Here is a 21,226-nt window from a genome sequence, read left to right as displayed (position 1 = left end):
TGACGCGGTCCTGCTGCAATCGCCGACGTGAAGACAGTGCAAAGCCCCCGCGCCGGTGCAATGGGCGGGGAGCTGGAGAGGGGAGGGAAGGGGTCACACACATGGCCGGGAAGCAGAGGGGTGTAGGTGGGGTGATACTGAAGCGAACGACAATCTGCTGCTGCTGCCTGCCCGCTGAGTTAAAAAGTTCCCACGCAAGACTCACGAAACACTGTATATCGTGAGTCTACCGTGGGAACTTTTTAATTCAGCGGGCAGGCAGCAGCATATTGTCAATTATTAACCCTCCCGCGCAATATACCCTCATCTTCTCTTTTATGAATGGGGATTTAGTTCCCCTTTCTTCGAGGACCGACCGGAGGTTCCGCTGTCACCTCTGCGGGCCGCCCTCGGTGAACGTTTTCAAGGACCTTTCTTCAAGGACCGAAAAAATGGCCGCTATTCGGAGGTTTTCGTTATTTGGATCTTCGGATAAAAGGTTGTGCACCTGTATATGAAATACATTCGTCAAACTCGAGTCCAATAGGTAGAGCAACGGGTAAGGTAGAGTGCAGAATATTGTTCTCAGCAATGTAGTGCATCAGTTCCAAAGACAAAGTCCAATGTCCACAATGGGGTTGAGGTGAATAGGACAGTACCCTTGCTGATGGAATGATCGTTCAGAAGCCTTATAACAGAGGGGCAGAATATCCAATTTGTATAATTTATTAACAATGTATTATATATGAAGTATAACTATCAGTATATTAATATCGTAGAATAATTTTTGGTCACATTTTTGAATGGAAAGTATGTAAGTATTGCACTTAATCTTTTCTGGGACCTGTGTAATATGGTAGAATTCACGTTTAAAAAAAAAAAAAGAATACTTCCACACAATGTCAGATATTTTCTACTCGAGCAGTTAGCTTCAGATAGCATATGCAAATTTAGAATCCATTTAGATGGCTCCATTAATTTTCTAACGAACATGACTGCAAATGACTCAAAAGCTCTTTCTTGTAAGTAGATTCAGATTTTTCCAGGTACAATGCTTTTGAACTTTCCATCCAATTTTAGCATCTTCCTATGTTAGTGAAACACGTAGTTGCAGAATCGGGGCTCTAGGAATTAAATAGAACAGTTTGTTTACTTAGTGGTGTAACATATCGAAACAGAATAATGTTACAACACTTAATTGAAATACATTTCATTTAGCTATGTTCAGTGAAGTTGATCATATCAATTTTGTAGCATTGTTACAGTTGGAATTGTGTTCCAGTTCTAATTTTAGAAACATCATTCATCTTTATAACTCTTTTAAGCTCTATTTATTTCATATTATCTGTTCAACCCAGAAGTTGAACTTGACATATGGCCTGAAGGGAGTAGTTATATGCTTAAGACATTTTTGCATTGCTATTGTTCCCATCACCCAGTACAATTAAAATGCTGTATCATGCAGCCTGACAATTAATGACTCAACAGCAAGAGAAGGGATTTAAAATCAAGTGCATCTCTCTTTGTGGAAAATGTCCCAATATCTTTAATGCTGATCACATCTGCTGAAGGAATGATGATAAGATAGTTTCATTTCTATTAAACCTCTAGGCTTTTGCATTTGTGGTATATTGGGCATCATTAAATCATTACAGCTCTTTCATTTTTTACATTTATTTTACAGCAATATACTCATCAGATTTTCCTATTCCCGATCTTCCAATCCACCTCAATGTGGCCCGTGCACTTTATTAGCGCCACTTTTTGCTATAGCCGTAGCGCCATGTTCTGCTTTGTTTATTTTCTCATTTTGCACTACATGTTGTACCGAGTATGGTAATGTTTGCCTGCGTATCACACAAAGTCATTCAAATATCACGGAACATATGACAATAGTAAACAGCGGCACAGTGGCAGAGCGGTAGAACTGCAGCCTTATAGTGCCAGTGACTCGAGTTCGATCCTGACTACGGGTGCTGTCTGTACAGAATTTGTACGTTCTCGCTGTGACCACGTGGGTTTTTTCCGGGTGCTCCAATTTCCTCCCACACTCCAGAGACGTACAATTTTTCATGTTAATTGGCTTTGGAAAATTGTCAATTATCCCTAGTGTGTAGGAAGGTGTTAGTGTACGACGTGATCATTCATCAGCACAGACTTAGTGGGCCGAAGGGCCTGTTTTTGTGCTGTATCTCTAAAGTTTATAACAATATCAATATTAATTTGGTTTAATCACAGCAAAACTACATTAATTATCTGAACAGGAATGTATTTTCAGCACAAAGGTTAAGCATTTCCCAATCTAACCTACAGGATGTGAGAATATTGCAGGTAAATATTGAATCCAATGAATGGCAGCTCTCTGTGATAAAGATTCCTAAAGCGGGAGGTACCTTTCTGAGAAAGCACGTAACCAAGGCAGAGAAGAAAGACATAAATAATCAGAGAACACGTAGAGAATGAAAACAAACTTTGAATTCCTTTCCTTCTCTTGAACCTCAATTCAGAATGGATGGCAGGCGACCTTTCGGAAGATGTATTTTATAATTAACAATAAATATATAAAAGTTCAAAAGTTTTGCTGAGTCTCAGCTAGGACATTAAGCAACATCTCACATCATTTATTAATAAACCATAGAATATTTTGTATTTGCCTAAGAGCACAGATGGATCACTGGTTTAAAGTCTTTGAGAGTGCAGACCACAGTGAAGTGTCAGCCTGGATTAAGTATTGTGCCATTTGAGGAATAAGGAAGCCTTGGGACTATGTGATGTTTCTGCTGAAGTTCCAATCCTTCGTCGAGTGGAGTTTCAGAATTCACAACATCATTTCCATTGTCTGGGAAGTGGCTGACATGCGGGTTGATCTTGGACAAATTATAGTCATGACCATCTTGAAGAAGTGAAATCCAAGTGTGTGATTATAAATTGCTGCCTTTCACAAGAAGACTCATTGCCAGTGTCCACCTTCATCACCTGCAAAGGACAGCTCACCACAGTAAATTCCACTCTATCCGATGCAAATAGACATGAGTGTTGCTCATCAACCGCAAGAGAAAATAACTGAGCAGCATCAACCACATAGACGTTTGACATATTTGCAGCTAAGAATGCTTAAGGGGTAACATGGAGGATGCCATTTTATTTCCAAATTTGGCCAGCCACAGAAATTGGTCTTCATGATGGTGTGCTGGGGGCAATCTAAACAACCGATGCAATTCAGAAGGTAGATACAAAATGCTGGAGTAACTCAGTGGGTCAGGCAGCATCTCTGGAGAAAAGGAATAGGTGACATTTCGGGTCGAGACCATTCTTCAGACTCATTTCTCCAGAGATGCTGCCTGACTCTTCATCCTGCATCGCCGTCACTCCACAACCAGTTAACCACAACCACCGTATGGCGCCAGCAATGGCTGCCTCGCCAACAGTCTGTCTGTCCCTTCCATCTGTTTGTTTGTATGTGTTAAATATATGTTTTTAGTGTTCTTTAGGTTGTTTTATGTGGGGGGGAGGGAGTGGTTGGGGGGGGGACCTTTTTCTGATCTCTTCCCTCGACGAAAATTCGATTATTTTCCGTATGGTATCTCCGTCCGCACTGCGGCCTAACATCGAGGAGTTGGCGACCTTTGCTGGAGACCGACTTTGAGAGCTCCACCGGCGGGAGCCTGTGGCCTTTAACATTGTGGAGTCCGCGGTCTCTGGTTCGGGAGTTTCGACCGCCCCGACGCAGGGGCTTCGACTGCCCCGACTGCGGGAGAATAAGGAGGAAGAAGATTGGACTTTATTGCCTTCCATCACAGTGAGGAATGTGGGGAATCTGCTGTGGTTAGATGTTCATGTTAACTTTTATGTTATGTGTCTTGTTGTGACCCAACGGGTACCACTTAGTCTAGTTTAAAAAATTGTGATTTTAACTCTAGTTATGACTTTTAATTTTTATTATTTGTAAGAGAAAACATTTTAGAAATGCTTTTTCTTACTGTATTTCTCTAAAGTCAATGTCTTTTCAGTAAACTGAGTAGAAAACAAATGTGGTAATCTACTGGAAATCTTTTCCTTGGCACACAGGGAGACGCATAAGTGACTCGAAGTGAAGCATATGAGCCTGCGCGGCAGTCTCGCCAGCAGTTTGTCAGTCATTTAGACTTTTTTTGTTTTTTTAGTATGTCTAAATGTATGTGTTAATGTCTCTCGGTATGTTTTTATGTGGGGGTGGTGGTGGTGGTGGGGGGAACCGTTTCCAGTCACTTACGACCTTTCTCCTAGTCGCATTTTCACCCTCCCTCGTGGCCTAACAACTTGGATTGGTGCGGCCTTTCCACGAAACCGGCCCAGAGCTTCAGCAGCAGGTGCGGCGTGGACTTTAACATCGCGTAGCCAGAAGAAAGGCTCCGACCGCCGGCCTGCTGACTTTAACATCGTGAAGCCGTGGTCTGCGGAGCTTCTAGCAGCAGGCGTAGGGCGGACTTTACCATCCCGGAACCAGGGATCCCTTGCCGGGGATTGCCGGAGGAGAGCTCCGACCGCTGGCCTGCCTCCGGCCTATAACATTGAAAAGCCGCGGTTTCCGGTAAGAAAGTGGCCGATTCGGGCACTCCAAACTGTGGAGTGGGTTCCATCGTCCCGACGTCGGAGCTTCGATCATCCTGACGAGAGGGCCTGTAGATCGGGCCGTCCGTAGCAGCGACTGCGGAGGGTCAAGGCCCCAAACACGGGTGAACAAAAGGATTTAACTTTATTGCCTTCCATCACAGTGATCACAGTGGTGGATGTTTATATTAAGTTCAATCGTTCTTTTAAATTTTGTTGTGTTCTTCTAGTTGTATGGCTGCATGGTAACTCAAATATCACTGTACCTTAAATGGTGCATGTGACAATAAATGTGAATCTGACTACATTATCATATTTGTTTCACTATTTTAAAAGGTCATTTTGTCTGCAATGAACACGACAGTTTGCGTTTTAAATGGCTGAAGCAAACACTCGAGTCTTTTGTACCCGAAGACTTAAGAGGGGTAATTTCTGTGACCAATCTGGATGGAAGAGACATTGGTCCACAAAAGCCACAAATATTTGACAAGGTGAGTTTGTATTTTGATATGCTTTGCTATAGTGAATGCTCTTTCGTTTCGCTCTGCGTCTCTTCTCCCCACCCCTTCTGTCTCATTTACACCTACCCTCTCTTTGATCACTTTTTCTTAACCACCTCCTCCGGTTCTGTGTTCCCTTCTGTCCACCATTTCACTCCTCGCCTCCCTTTCTTATCAGATTCCACCATCCGCAGCCTTTGTTTTCTCCACTTGTTACCTCCAGCCTCTGTGACCACCTCCACCCTTCTCACTCACACCTCACTCATCTGCCTATTAACCCCCTCCTTACCTGGATTCACTTATTGTGTCAACTGTTGCCCCTTCCCTTTCGTCTTTCCACTAGCTATGTCCCCTCTTCTCCAGCCTTAAAGGGTCCCAACCTGAGATATCATTTGTCCATCTCCCTCCACAGATGCTGCCTGGACCACTCTGTTCCTTCAGCAGTTTTTTTTTTCATGGTGAATTTGCTACTTTTAGCAAGAAGGAGATGTAGGGAACTGCTGAATCTTGTTTACAAAAAAAGGCACAAATTGCTGGAGTATCTCAGCAGATCAGACAGCAACTCTGGAAAACATGGGTAGGTGACGTTTTGGATTGGGACCCTTCAGACTGAGGAACATTTAATAGCATTCCTGTGCAATTGAGACACTCATTTGTGCCTAACGACCACATAGCGCTAGCTTAACTTTTCTGTTTTACTTTAGAATATAGGGCAGATGATGCAAAGGCAATAAAAAGTATAAAGTAATGCGGTCAAGTGTGAATATGGAAAGAAAAGGGGGCGGTCAGATAACCTAATTCTGTTTCTTTCGTGCTCTAATTTTCATGCCTCCATGTAGTACAGACATAGCCACATGGGGGTGCTAAGTTGTCAGTTTTCAGTAAGCATTTATGTTCAGGTGAAATCAGTCTATTTTAGTCTGCAAATATATTGTTTTATTCCTTTGTACCGTGCACAAGGACACTCATTCCAAGAGTGAATATAATGCAATTGGATTGTCCTTGGAGTTTCACTAAAAATAACAGTAATTTATGTTCAATAATTATTGACCATTTGAGTTTCAAATAATTTCTTCAGTTACTTATTTATAAATTACAAGGAATTTAAATTATATCCTTAAAACTACATGTCCTCAGTATTGATTACATGGGAGCATCTACATCTTTCTACTCCTATGTCTTTGTCATTAACTGCTACATAATCAGACTAGACTTTATAGACTGGACTTCATTGATTAATTGAACCTGACACTATCTGAAATTGTGCTTGGCCATACATACGTAAACCACACATTGAAATGGTACTGTTAAATATTGGGTTCTGTTTCCAATCCCTGATGTTATTTCCAGTAGAATATAATTTCCATAATTTTCCCCAAAAACCAACCTATCAATACTAGTGAGTCAAAGATGTAATTGACTCAGCTAATAAGCAGTTCTTAACATTCACCAAATGTCACATTGACTGTGAGGCTTTTTGCTTTCCTTTGGTGGTAAGCTTTGCTTACAAATTCACTTCCTGATTAGATTAGTGTTCAGTTTTTGACAAATTTCCATCCTGGGACATCTTGGAGCACAAAATTGAGGACCTCGCTGTTAATTCATTTAGCCCTTTTCAGCACATGTTGAAATGGTTATTTGATCAACAGCTCTTATTGTAATTTTTTGAGGGTTGTGCACTGGAATGATGATGCCAATTCCACAGTATACAGTACTATTATTTTGCGACGGGTAACAAAGAAGTACCGTATCACATTTTTAGTTGTCCTTTAAAGCTTTAAATTACCAGTGCAGGCAATCTTTTGACTGTAAAATTGCACAAACAGTAAATGAATAATAGGTAATTTAAATTTGGAGCTTTTGTTAAAGGGAGATTACTAGATATATTGAAGATCTATAGGTGATGTTTTAGGTCGAGAAGGGTCTCCTATTCCTTTTCGCCAGAGATGTTGTCTGACCCACTGAGTTACTTCAGCTTTTTGTGTCTATCTTCGGTTTAAACCAGCATCTGCAGTTCCTTCCTATACATTACTAGATAGGTCACCTTCCTGTTCCTTGGAGTGGGAAAGAGAGTGGCATTTTGAGTCCACCTGGACGTACACTTTTTTTGCACAAATTTATTTATTGTTTTCTCAGGTGCTGGTGGATGCTCCTTGTTCAAATGACAGAAGTTGGTTGTACTCTTCTGATGTCCTTAAGGCTCGCATAAGGATTGCACATGCGTCTAACCTACCTGTTTTACAGGAGCAATTATTGAGGTATGGCAAGAAAAATCATGAAGCTCATCTGTTCATGTTTTGACATTTGAAATTGAATAATTGTCCGATACTTCAATAAGCAAATGGTCAGTCTATGGAACATAATCTCCTGAGATGAGTATTGATTTGTTCAAACGTAAATTGGATAGATTTCCGTCAGAAAATGACATTTGAGATGTGTTTTCTGGTAAGAATAGCATCCAAGGAAAGGAAGGTGACCTTGGACTTATGGCTCCCCAAACTCCCTGCCACTTGGATTGCCCTTTCATCATTTCAGGGCCTGATGCAGACATTTTGATAGATTGATCATTAATTGGGTGACATCTTCACATTCACGTACCATGCAACTGCCAAGGTAGGTTAATGACATGGATTGTGCTCTTTCTTCTGGCAAATCTTACGGTAAATCAGAATTTGATCTTAACCTTATAGCTCACTTCTCGAGGTTGTGTTCTTTATTTTTGCTTTAAGTTCATGAACTATTTTGTGCATGAACTGGTGTTTATTATTTAACAACGTGATGCCTTGTCTTAAAAACGGAAAATGCTGAAAACAGTCGGAGGTCAACAGCAACTTTGGGGAGAGTTAATGTTTCAAGTACAGAAGCCCTCGTCAGAACTGGGAATTGGAGATAAACTTGTTTTCAGTAGAAGGGAAGATGAGGCAATGATGAGTAGATCAAATGGAATGTATCTGATAGATTGAATCCATAGATGATAAAGCATTCAGTTATAAACATATAAGGCTTCATTGTTTAATATGTTGTCAACAATGAGACTTGCACATCTGGACAGGCTATATCAATCGAGTAAGAAAAGCTGAGTCAGAATGATGACATGCAGATACACCCATTTCTGAAGGATAGAGTGAAACTTACCAAATGGTTAAAGGCCTGGATGGAGTGGGTATGGAAAGAGTGTTTCCACTAGTGGGAGTGTCTAGAACCGGAGGTCATAGCCTCAGAATAAAGAGACGTACCTTTAGACGGGAGATGAGGAGGAATTTCTTTAGTCAGAGGGTGGTGAATCTCTGGAATTCATTACCATAGACGGCTGTGGAGGCCGTTGTTGAGTATTTTTAAGATTGGAGATTGACAGACACTTGATTAGCAAGGGTGTCAAGGGATATGGGGAGAAGGCAATGATGGGGTTGAGAGATCAGCCATGATTGAATGACGGAGTAGACTCGCTGGGCCGAATGGCCTAGTTCTACTCCAATGACTTAGGAATTCATGAGTGAGTTACTTAAAAGATGGAGAATTCAGAATTCAAAAGATTGTTGTGTGATAGTTGTTGTACGTGAATCTCAGAAGAAGTATTCACCTCAAAACCATGCAGCTTTTATCAGATGCATTTACATTAATTTTCCATGTTTTTAATCTTAAAAACTACCATTTTAAGGCTTGATTTTTATATTGATTTTAGTTCAAATAATTGTGTGGTTTAAAAAACATCTGCCAAAATGTCCGATTATTAATAAGAATCCATTTGATTACCACTGCGTAATTATGGATGCTGTGTAATGATACAGCCAGTTTAATTTTAGTATGCTCTTTCCTGTGTAATGGGGAATATTATTTCAAGTAGGTATATCTCTTTGAGGTGATTTTATTATTGTCTTTCCTTTTTGTACTGAGTGCCTTGTCTTTTAATATGTTAATATATACAAAAAAACCCCCATGGGAAATGACCATACAGTGCTCATACATTTTGCAAGGCAACATCACCACATCCACCTAAAGCCATACAATTTCCAGGGAGAAGCAGATTTTAAATAATTCTTACCTTAATTACAGCATCTACCTTGTTCAGTTATTAATTATAAAACAAGCATAATGTGAAATTTAAATTCTGTAATTAAAATTGGGTGAAATAGGAAAAGACCTAGCAGCAATATGTAAAACAATTTGTAATGTCTTTAGCAACAAGAAATATGAATGGGCTGAATTTTATGATAAATAATGAGGCTAAACAGATTTTACAGCATCTACCAGAGTTCTGAAATTTGCAGTTAATTACTCAGTTCAGAATATTGCTATCCAAAATCTGGATTGTTAAACACTGGGTTAAACACTTGGTTTTATAAATACAGCATGAATGTACTTGAACCCAAGGGATGTGAGCTGTATGTGCCAAAATAGGTTTGGGCCTCTGAATCAGTAGAACCATTGTTTTAAGGTGTTTTAAGTATTCTTGTTTTCATGCTACCACTTAATTGTTGGGATATTTTTGGTTTCTTTTCAACCTGATTGGAGAATGAATTTAGGCGCTGCCTTTGTGTTGCCCCTAAATTCATTCTCAAATCGGGTGCCATTGTACAGCCGCTGTCTCAAAGCACTGGAGGCCCAGGATTGATCCTGACCTCGGGTACTGTTTATATGTCAGGGCTCTCACTTTTTTTCCCCCTGTTGCCAGCGGGCAACTTAGGCAGCTTTTTAGGTTGCTAAATGACAGTTTAGGTGGTCAATTTAAGATGGCTTGCACGACGTGTGCGATGATGTGCTCGAACGAAGTGCGTAGTTATTTGCATATTATTTCTGCTTCAAATAAAGTCACATACTAAACATATTCACCAATCAAGACATGATATATACCACAATGACATGGAGCAAAATTATAATACAGTATCTCAACTCTTTTTACAAAATATGGTTGGATTATTCAGCGTATGATCAACCTGTGTCAATAAATCCTGGACCATGGTAACATATATGCTTAACCATGCGCACTACAGATTGATGCAAGCAGGTTTTCTGTGATGGACAGAAAATTATCATGACATGGCCATAGCATGCGTCGTTATTGCTATTGATACAGAAACACTCGCTTCCCACATAATTTAGCCACAACAAAATATACAGGTTGCAAGGAAATTTCTAAAGGCATTTTATGATAACAGCTGTTAAAACTGACTATACCCATCTGACAGGTTAAACATTACACTCACTGACAAGAGATGGCCAAAGGACATAACTGCAGCAAATGTTCTTTTGGTAATATGTTTAAAGGTGTCAAAACGCCACATTACCAGACATTCAGATTAAATGTATGTGTTGTGAACAGCAATGAAGATACCCCGTTTGCATGCACCAGATTAAAAAAAAATTATTGATAGACGCTGTTTTCATCATTCCCACTTCAGAATTAACGTTAAAATTTCAACTGAAATATCTCCTGACCAAATTTGTGATGTATATGATCGACTGTAGAAGTAAAACCTGGATAAATCCAACGTATAGTTGTGAATGCTGCTCATTAAATAACAGTACTGATATTAAGAGCATTGATTTGCCATTAAAATGAATTCTGTAATAACGTGTCAACGGTATCAGTGACAATCGAACACTGCGATTTTAATGTTTCACATGTTCACAATTATTTAATCCATCTTTATGGATTAAAACATAATAATATTGGGATTTAAAACACATTTGATTGCATTCCGTTATCAAACATAGTCAATTTTCACTCTGAAGATATTTCCAGCACAGTAGGATCGGGGGTGGGGGGGCTGTGAATCAGTGCGGGATGGGATGGATAGATGGCGGGGGGGGGGGGGATGGATGGATTGAGGCAGGATGAATGGTGGAATCGCTACAGGATGAATGGGGGATCAGTTTCGGATGAATGGGAGATCAGTACAGGGTGAATGGGGGGGGGGGGGGTCATTACAGGATGAATGGTGGATCGCTACAGGATGAATGGGAGATCAGTACAGGATGAATGGGAGGGGGTTAGTACAGTGTGGATTAGAGGGTCTGTGCATGATGAATGGGTGGTTCACTGTAGGATGGATGGGGCGATCAGTAAAAGATGAATGGGCAGATCAGTACAGGATGGATGGGGGGGGGATCAGTACAGGATGAATGAGGGGATCAGTACAGGATGAATGAGGGGATCAATACAGGATGAATGGTGGGTTCAGTACAGGATAGTTGAGGGGATCAGCACAGAATGAATGGTGCGATCAGCACAGGATGAATGGGGGGTGCAGTGCAGGATGAATGGTGGGATCAGTACACGATGAATGGGGGGAGGCAGTGCAGGATGAATGAGGGGATCAATACAGGATGAATGGTGGGATCAGTACAGGATAGATGAGGAGATCAGTACAGAATGAATGGTGAGATCAGTACAGGATGAATGGGGGGGGGGGGGGGTAGATGGGGAGGAAGGAAGGTCAGCGCTCCTCGGACAGGGGCGGTATCATCGCCCCGCTGCCTTAGCCGTCCCTGTCCACCGCCAAGTGCCGCCACCAAAGGGGGAGGCAGTTGGGATCTCCTCGCCCCCACCTCCGCCAGCCAACAGAAGGTGCGGGGCCGAGAGGTGCAGCTGCTTCAGACGGTGGAAGGAGGCCTCCTCATTTCTCCCTCCCTCCTCCCGGCCTCGGCGTGCGGGAGGGTTTGTTTTGAAAGCGGTTATCGCCGTTAGCAGATTGGCAAGCAGCGGCCGCTATCAGGGTGGGTGGGGTGTGGGAGGAGGAGGAGCCGCTATCGCTGCCGCTGTCGCTTCCAAAGATAGGATCTTTGGCCGTTGCTGTGCGGGGCCCATCATTCGCTCCGACCCTTCGACACCCTGCACCTAATATCTTTGCTCCGCACGACGTTGTCGCCGCTGACACGAAAAGTCACGTTCCTTTTCTCAAGAGATGCTGCCTGACCCGCTGAGTTACTCCAGTTTTTTGTGTCTATCTTCGGTATAAACCAGTATCTGCAGTGCCATGCCGGGCAAAATGACTCGGCATTTAGGTTGCCCGGCGGCACTTTAGGTGGTCATTGGCACCCGGACAACTGCTAATTTCGAGCCCTGACTTTGTATGGTCTCCCTGTGACTGCGTGGACTCCCCTCCCTACATCCCAAAGACGTGCGGTTTGGTAGGTTAGTGTGTGTGAGTGGTAGAATCTATAACAATGTGGAGGGAATAAAATTTAGATGAGTGTAGGAGTAATGTAAATGGGTGGGTTGATGGTCAGTGGGACTTGGTGGGCCAAAGACCCTGTTTCCATGCTGTCTCATCTCTTTAAAAATCCTGAATTGGACAATGCACTCTTTAATAATTCTCTCATAAATTTATTGAGAAAATAAATTGTTAAACCATCTCCAAGTTCCAGATGCAGAGCAGAGGCCGTTAATTTACAGCAAGTTTCAATGCAAAATCTATGAGAAACTGCAGGCAAATATAAATGTAACACATACATGCCAATGAGAACAATACATGCCCATCCAATATTTTTAATGTAATGAAAAGCGGATTATTTCAACTTGGAGGATATTGGTTTCAGAGAAGTATTTTCCCCAGAGGGATCCACAGCTACATTTTTATTATAGACAAGACTCCAAGAGGCCAATACCATCTATTGTTGAATGTTTCAACTACTTTTCCTATCTGTGTGCCGCCATTATTGTCCAAACTATTTTTAAATAAAAATATTATAGAAGCAATTACCTATGCCATTATGATTATTTGCAATATTGTGAGCAAATTTATCAAAGTAATTTACAATTACCAATTTTTAATGTTTAGAAAGTGTAACCATTTTTGATTTTAAAGATATAGTGCAGATAATTATAGTATGTTAAAGAAAGAATTAGATATTTAAGATGTTTTATCTTTGGAACATCGGAGGCTGAGGAATGACCTTATTAAAGTATACAAAATCATGTGGGTCATGGAAAAAAATAAATGTTCCAGTCTCTTTGTCAGAGTAGGGTAGTGGGCATCGGCTTAAGATGAGAGAGGGAGATTGAAGAGGGATCTTGTGCAACTTTTACACTCGGAGGATAGTCCACATCTGTATGCACTATTTTCGCTTCCCCAGGCGAATCGTTCCTCCACATCTGGAATGATCTGCCAGGGGAAGCAATAGTAATGGATACAATTACAACTTTAAAAAGACATTTGGACAGGAAGGCTTTCGAGGGATATGGTCCAAACGCAGGCTAGCCTTGAATGCCAATAGTCGGCATGTATAAGTTGGGCTGAAGACTGTTTCCAAGCTCACATCTCTATGATAGGGTATGGATATATTGGATTTTGTTGCACAAACTCAAACATGACACTATTCAGTTATTTATAATGTGACTAATATATTCATTGGCATTAATCTTAATTGGGTGATATATTACACATTTAGATTTCTTTATGGTTTAGGTAGTGATGCTACTTTTTACAATTGTTTTTCCATCAATAAATTAGACTTCATTTTGAGTGGACGTAACCCTTTTTACAAAGTAGATAAAATCCACTATTGGTTAATAGCTCAGAAATGTAGTTGCTTTTGCATCATTTTGGATTGAACATGCCCCACTCTGAGCCCTGTTATCCACACCAATTAGATAAGATGCACAGCTTTCATCAGCGTGCATTCTATCGTTTCATCTCCAACAGTGGCTTGGATTCTGTAACTTTTGGATGCTGTAACTTTTAAATAAAGAACCTTTTAAATGAAAGGAGGTCCAAGTTTCCACATGGCAACCAAAGCCCTAACCCCCTGCTTTGAAAGTAGTTTTTCCATGTCAAGCTGGTAATTTTACATCCCCAACAGTATATGCCCTCTTTCAGCAGTGGTTTCACAATCCCATTACGCCATATCTTTTTGCAAATGTCCCATTAGCTTGCTCCATGGTCCAATCTAGTTTCCACTATGTGTTGATTACTTCTTTCTCATCATCTTATGCTGATTATCCTACTTTTCTAATGCCATGTGTTTTTAGTTTCTAGTTCTATGAACATTTCTTTCTTTCCTGACATGCACCCAACCCTTTGGATTGAACTAATATGACTTTCTTTTGCATTCTATAAATACAAGATCATTGCTATTTTAGTACCAGGATAAATAATACCTATCATGCTTCTGCAGTAAAATTGCAATAATCCAACACAGAACTCTGCTCAACCATCGGGATTTCTGGCCAGTCATGTAGCAAATATTCAGTTTTTACTGCAAACTAATGCGCTTCAAGATCTTGCCAAGTTATCTAATTGCCTTCAATTTCCTCATCCATATCTTTTTTTCTGGAAGACATGCTTACTTTTTACTTCAACCCTATACTATCCTTAATCCAAATTAAAGATAACCTAGTGATGTTGATGCTGGCAGTTTTATATTGTGCAAAATAAATATATTTTATTTTTTCTTACAATATATTAAGCAAAATATAGTTGTTAGACATATTGTTCCTGCCTACATATGTTTATAATGAGCCAGAATTGAACAACCGCTGTGCTAGAGTCTGACCCTGGGGTAAAACATTGTCATTATATTCGAGTGTGATCTACCTATACTTGGGGTTATGAGATTACAATGTGATGACTGCCACTGGGATTCGCTCGCTCTCCTGCACGTTACGTGCAAAGATTGACAAAATGGATCTGGAGCTGCCAATGTGGAGCGACTGGTGTGAATTCACCATTTCAATTTTTTTCATTGAAGTTAGATCCATCCTGCAGATGAATTGAAAACCTCTTGGCAAAATGTAACGTTTGAATTATGTTAGCAGCTTAATTCTGTTGAGTAAATGTATCGACATTTCATGTAATGTAATTGGAGAAGAGTGAATAGAGGGTTCCAGGGGCCCAGTTTTACTTTTGCGATTTGTGTATCCAAGTTCTGCACATCTCCATTAGGTGGCACTGTTGATATTGTTCATAAATGTTCTGGCCAAATAATTTGTAACGGTGAAAATAGCCAAAACTGTCTTAAGTTTATTGTTGAAGCAAATCATGAACCATTATGTAGGTGATGAAAAAATAAATGATATTAGCTTTTGCAGAAAATATGAAGAATTGGGATAATAATTTACTGCTCAGTGAAGGAATGTATATCTAACTTTATTTTTGGTAAACTGGATGTTCATTGTCAGTTAGTTATATTCAGAAATCTGTCATGAAAAATTAAGACAGTTGACTGGTCCACTGCAGCGATATTGACTGAAGCTAATCATCAAAAGTAGGGTATTTTCCCCACTTCTGCATAAGTAATAATGGTTAGATGCATTCGGCAAAGATAATGAAAACAGGGAATCTTGAACGCTAGGGCAGCCACTAATTACTTGACCATTGAAAAGTGGCAACTTCAAGTATAAATTAATTCAATTTTTGCTTTTATAAACAAAACATTGCCTTGACTATTCAATTATATTGAGTTGGCACAACAGTGGTGCTACTTGGTGTACTGTGGGATACCATCTATCCTGATACCACGCACTGCTTTAGAAAACATTTTTTCTAACACCTCATAAGCTTTATCTTTGTTCCCAACAAGAACTTGGGAGGATAAAGTGTAATAGTTATGCATATATCAATCCTTCTTTGAATAAAATTATTTTTGCAATCAATGAAAATATAATTACAGGAACCGAAGTAAAACAAGTCCTGTCTTTCCTAATAAGATATCTTATAGGACCACATGTAAAGTACAAGCTTTCACATCAGGAATGGTCATGCTTTATAAATATATTGTGCAAAATTAGCACTTTTACAGTGAAATTTTGTTATGGATTTTGAAATGCAATAATTTGTGTTTAAAAAGAGGAGACCGTATTGGTAAACGTGTTGAATAGTTTGTCCTGGTAAAATTATCAAGATTATCAAAGTGAACGTGATTAATTGCATTGCATTTTTTTTAAATTGGTGTTTTGCTGCTTGTATGTATTTGTTCACTTTGTTAACTTGAAATATGACCTAAAACAGAACTATTACACCCTATTAAATGCTTAACAGTGATGCTGACGCAGTCACCCTTTTAATGGAAACTAGTTTTCAATCCATAATGTCATTTTTTTTTATTGAATCAGCTCTTTTTTGTTAATTGGTTGATTTTCAGGAACTCACAATTCCAGTAACCCATTTAGCAGAAGCTAACCGTACTTTAGAATTACATTAAAGTGCATTTAGTGGAGAGATGCTTAGTACAAAATACCAAATGCCAAAGTCTCTTGTAGCATAGTCAACTTTAATAATTATTTCAGTCGATTGCCATTTTATTTTTAATGTTACGCATTTAATGGAATTAATTGAGTGAGTTATTTGGAAAGCTTTTTTCATTGGCTGATATTTTACATACCGTCATATATCTTTAGCATGCTGCATTACTTCCATCGTAATTAATTTTGTTTTTTAAATGGATGTAGATCTAATGGTGCTTTGGTTTAAAAATGTAACAATATTTAAATATTGTTTTATTTACAATGGTGATGCAAGCTGTGCAATTAGAAGGCTAAAACTGAGATGTAAAATAGCATTGCCAAGCTCATGCATGTTTTATTGAAAGGTTGACCTAAAATTGTAGTACAAGTGCATTTTATATTTGTGTAAATATTATATTTGTGAATTGTATGAATATCAATTGATTTGATTGTCTCCTGTGCCATTTAACACTTTCCTGCATTTCCTTAAATCTACATTTTTTCATACTGGTCAGCAACTCGTACTAACCTGTTTATTTGAAATGATTTAATCCCTGTATTAAAGTAGAGCATAGTGAAACGTTATCCACAATTAAAAAGGATATTCTAAAATTAATTTGCAAAGGAATTGAAACCAGTTTTCTTTTTGGATGACTTTCATTGAATAGCAGCCACTAATGCAGTTGTGAAATTTGTACGTGACATGGGCTTCCAATATTAACTGCGTTTTGGGGCAGAAATTTTTTTAAGTGAGGTAAAATGTCTTCCGAATTTCCTAGTTTACTGCTGATAAAAAAAAATTAAAGATCACTTAATATTTGTTAAAAAACATTTGACCTCAATCTTGATTCAGAAAGTCTTCCTGTGGTTTAATATTGTAGGCACATGGACATGCAGGGAACAATGGGAAATGGATCAAGTGCAGGCCAATGAGATTAGTTTACCTCGACATTATGTACGGCACAGACATTGTGGGCTGAAGTGCCTGTTTCTGTGCTGTACTGTTCCGTTTTATGTTCCAGAGAACTCCAGAATGATTGTGATACACTGTGGCATAACTTTAAACACTCTTAGAATATACTGTCTCTGTAGAGAGAAGTTTTAAAGAAAAGATTGGGTATGTTTGTCATTGGACAATACGGTTACTTATGATTTGGCGTTAACCTCTGTTCTGCATTTAATACAAATGACTTAACTTTCTCTCTACTGTTGACTTGCAGGTCTGCTCTTGAGGCATTGCGCCCTGGAGGGACATTGGTTTATTCTACATGCACACTGTCACGAGCAGAAAATGATGATGTTGTGGCCTCTCTCCTGAATTCGTATGACAACATTCAGACTGTGAATTTAGCAGACTTGGCACGTTCCCTTTCTCATAACTTCACATTTGCTAAAGGTGTACAGCATGGACAATTAATTGTGCCAGTGAAGGGTAAAACCTGGGGACCTATGTATGTCAGCAAACTATGGAAGGTGCACTGACTTGAAATCAAGTTATAGGTTTAAAAGATGGATGTGTACAATAATCATGGCAGGCTGAGCGTGTTCAAAGTTTTTAAATAAATTGACTGGCAGAAATGAAATTTTTACCTCATTGAATACTTGTATACATTTTATAAATTTCAAATATGAGAAAGGTTTTCAAGACCTAGTCATTAATAACTTTAAACATTTAAATGTTAGTAATTAAATGTTATATCTTGTAAATAGTCAGGCAATGTTATAATGTCAAAAGTGAAAGGTGGAGATTCTTTGTGTAACCAAATAAGATAACATTAACCACTCACAAAACAGGGGTGCAAATTTCAGTGGCTTGATTGCTTCTAATCGTATTTTGGTGAAAATAGTGATAACGTGTGTATGGGATTACCAGAGCCATAGTTTGCGGCTCAGGTGACGCAAAGAGCAGCAAAAAAACCAAACAATGCCAGTCGGGTACTTAAAGACGTGGCCATGTTATCAGTAGATGCATTGGTGGCATTTTCCAACATTCTTGAGACTGAGACATATAGAAGTGATATAGCTTTACACATTGGAGTAAAGCTAACGTTACACCAATATTAAAAACAAAACTTGAGAGAAAACAGATAACTACTAGAGCCCATAATAAAAGATGTAAGAGCGGAATACAGTAGACAGCACCTGTAGTCTGGATTGAATTGTGGTCTCTGGCACTGCACGGCAGCAATTCTACCCACTGAGTTACTCCATCACTATGTACCTTTCTATGTGCATCTGCAGTTCCTTGTTATTACAGTATTTTATTTGTTGCCACACTACACCATCTGTGTCTTGTCCTATCGATATTTAGCAAAAGGAAAAGTGGATGGTTATAAATGTATATATTAGGGCGACACCACATAGCAGTAGAGCTGCTGCCTTACAGTAGGTATGTTGCAAAGCCTACCTGAAGCGTCGTTGAAAATCTGCCGCTGCGGGTGTGCGCGATTTTGGCGCCGTTTAGAGGGGGCGGGTTTAAAACGCGATTTTCTCTAGGCTGTTCAAATCGAAGATGTTCAGCCTAGTTAATTATTAACGAAAAATCGCTGGAAGTCCCCGTCGCAAAAGCTATTATTAGTTTTAAAGGCCTCGTATAATAGTTATAATAGTTTAAAAATCAATCTCTAAATCCGCGACCGCCAGCAACCGCAGGGTCTCATAAAGCAGGCAACTGAAGGTAGGTTGTATATTTTTACATTAAAAAGGGCTTCTTAAGATCCCTTTATACAAAGTTTAATATTGTGAGTAGCTCATTTTGGGCCCATTATATCCCGCAGTATTTTTCTGGGCATTTGGGGGCACAAATCTACCGCAATGTGAACGTTCCAAACCAGCGCGTTCACAGGAACCCACTGGAAAGCTGATTTAGGGCATTTATTTACAGCAATTGAACACTAAATTCCTTCCATTTGGTCTATAAATGAATGTAAATGAGATTTAAAAATCATGTTTTATTGTGAATTATTTGTGAATATTATTTGGACATTTAGGCTATTTAAAAATGTTAATCATTTATTAAGAAATGGATAGATGTTTAGATCTAGTAATTGAAGTCTGAAATTAGCTACAATTAGGTAACTAACTAATTATATGCTTTAATTTCAGGTCATCCAAGTAAGATTATTTTATATTTATTTCAGAATGCTTCAATCTATGATAACTGAAAATTTCATTCAGTTCTCTTAATTTTTAAGAAAGTTATGGGCTTTTGACTGTTCACGATCACAGCTTTTTTGTTATGTCCATAGAAAATCAATAGGGAACAAGATGCTCATTTCCGAGTATGAAAATGGCCATAACATTTTAAATACTTGAGATATGAAAGTGAATTAGGTGTCAAATTAAACTTCTTTTTATGCTTTATCTGATGGGATAAATTACAGACTTGATTTTTAAAATCTCAAAATGTTGTAACATTGCTACTTACAGTGCCTGAGACTTGGGTTTGATCCTGACTAAGGGTGCTATCTGTATGGAGTTTGTACGTTCTCCCTGTGACCGTGTGGGTTTTCTCTGGGTGCTCCGGTTTCCTTCCACAATCCAAGAATGTACTGGTTTGTAGGTTAATTGGCTTCAGTAAAAATGTTAAATTATCCCTAGTGTAGGAGAGTGTTAATGTAAGGTATGATTGCTGGTCAGTGTTGTCTCGGTGGGCTGAAGCGTCTGTTTCCACACTGCATCACTATAGTAAAGTCTAAATTAATTGTACTGAGTTTGTATGAGGTTTTTGTATATTTCATAAATTAATAACACAAAACTCAAGATTGGGGTGAAAGTCAATTCCCCAATTGTGTAACTAGTACACCTGTGGAGCATCAGCCAATTATTTTCAAAAAAAGTCAGACTTTTTAAGTGCTTTTTCACTTACATTAATTTCGAATTGTTCTTCTCGTCTTTTCAATGATTCATCTCACGATAACACTTCCTGCCTCTTCTTTCTCCCTCTTTGAAGGTATTGATGGCTTGCAGAGGTAAGGATTGCTGGTTCTTTGTTTAATCCAGGTAGCTATAATTCATTTTGAAAGGTTTTTATTGCAGGTAAGGAACTCAAATGTCCCAATGGGAAAATGGAGGCTTTTCACAAAAAAAAGGGGGTGGTGTAGTGGTAGAGTTGCTGCCTTACCGCAACAGAGACCCAAGTTCAATCTGACTACAGGTGCTGTCTGTACATTCTTCCTGTGACTGCGTGGATTTTCTCCGTGTGCTTGGGTTTTCCCCCACACTCCAAAGATGTGCAGGTTTCTAGGTTAATTGGCCTTTGTAATTTGTCTCTAGTGTATAGGATAGAAATAGTGTACGGTTGATCGTTGGTCACCGTGGACTCATTGGGCTAAAGAGCCATTTCCATGCTGTATCTCTAAAACTAACTGCAGGAGCAAACCTACAAAACGTGATCCAATGGCTTTTTCATAATTGTGAGGGCAAGCAGTATTTCAATTCATCATTGGAATATAGCTCATGCATTCATTAGTCCTAGCTTGCAACATGATTCATTTTGAACAAATGATTGGAAGAATAGCCTTTATAGCTATTGAGTTCTTTCTAATAGCATTCCCATTGCATAGTTTTCCATGGGCCTCAGCAACTTGTCATCTTCAGCTGACATTAGCGCTTCAATTCATTTCTGGGACAGCACAGGCCAGCCAGGGTGCGCATGTAATGGGCATGGTACACAAAGCAATGACAAGCTGCCTCAACAGTGAATGCTTTTGATGGATAGGAGAGAGAATAGCCTTCAACGAGAGACAGGCAGATGTCTGGTTTCTATTGTTGTCTGTGTGAACGCTGCAGTTATGCACTGACTTATTTAACTAATGTCTGTTTCTCTGCATTCCTAAAAACAGCAAGAGCTTCTGTGAGGCCAGTTCAATAAATCTTCATTGAATATTTCTAATGGAAACAAAACTAGAAAAGCCATCAAATTTCATGTTAAATAAATATGAGAAAGCATTGGTGTACCATGATTTTCTTTTACAATCGTCATTCTTGGAGT

At 39.3% G+C, this 21,226-nt stretch overlaps 1 protein-coding gene across 1 annotated transcript in view; it reads left to right on the top strand.

Annotated features, from left to right (window-relative positions):
* nsun3 (NOP2/Sun RNA methyltransferase 3) overlaps positions 1-17,827 on the top strand; it is a 32,067-nt gene extending 14,240 nt beyond the window's left edge. Inside the window, exons 4-6 of the mRNA XM_033033137.1 lie at positions 4,906-5,060; positions 7,206-7,327; positions 17,454-17,827. Of these exons, the coding sequence (XP_032889028.1) occupies positions 4,906-5,060; positions 7,206-7,327; positions 17,454-17,715 (539 nt within the window). The 3' untranslated portion in view covers positions 17,716-17,827. The remainder of the gene's footprint in view (positions 1-4,905; positions 5,061-7,205; positions 7,328-17,453) is intronic.
* The last annotated feature ends 3,399 nt before the right edge of the window (positions 17,828-21,226 follow it).

This window comes from Amblyraja radiata, chromosome 14, assembly GCF_010909765.2.
Source record: "Amblyraja radiata isolate CabotCenter1 chromosome 14, sAmbRad1.1.pri, whole genome shotgun sequence".
NCBI lineage: Eukaryota > Metazoa > Chordata > Chondrichthyes > Rajiformes > Rajidae > Amblyraja > Amblyraja radiata.
This window is presented reverse-complemented; position numbering and strand designations above follow the sequence as displayed.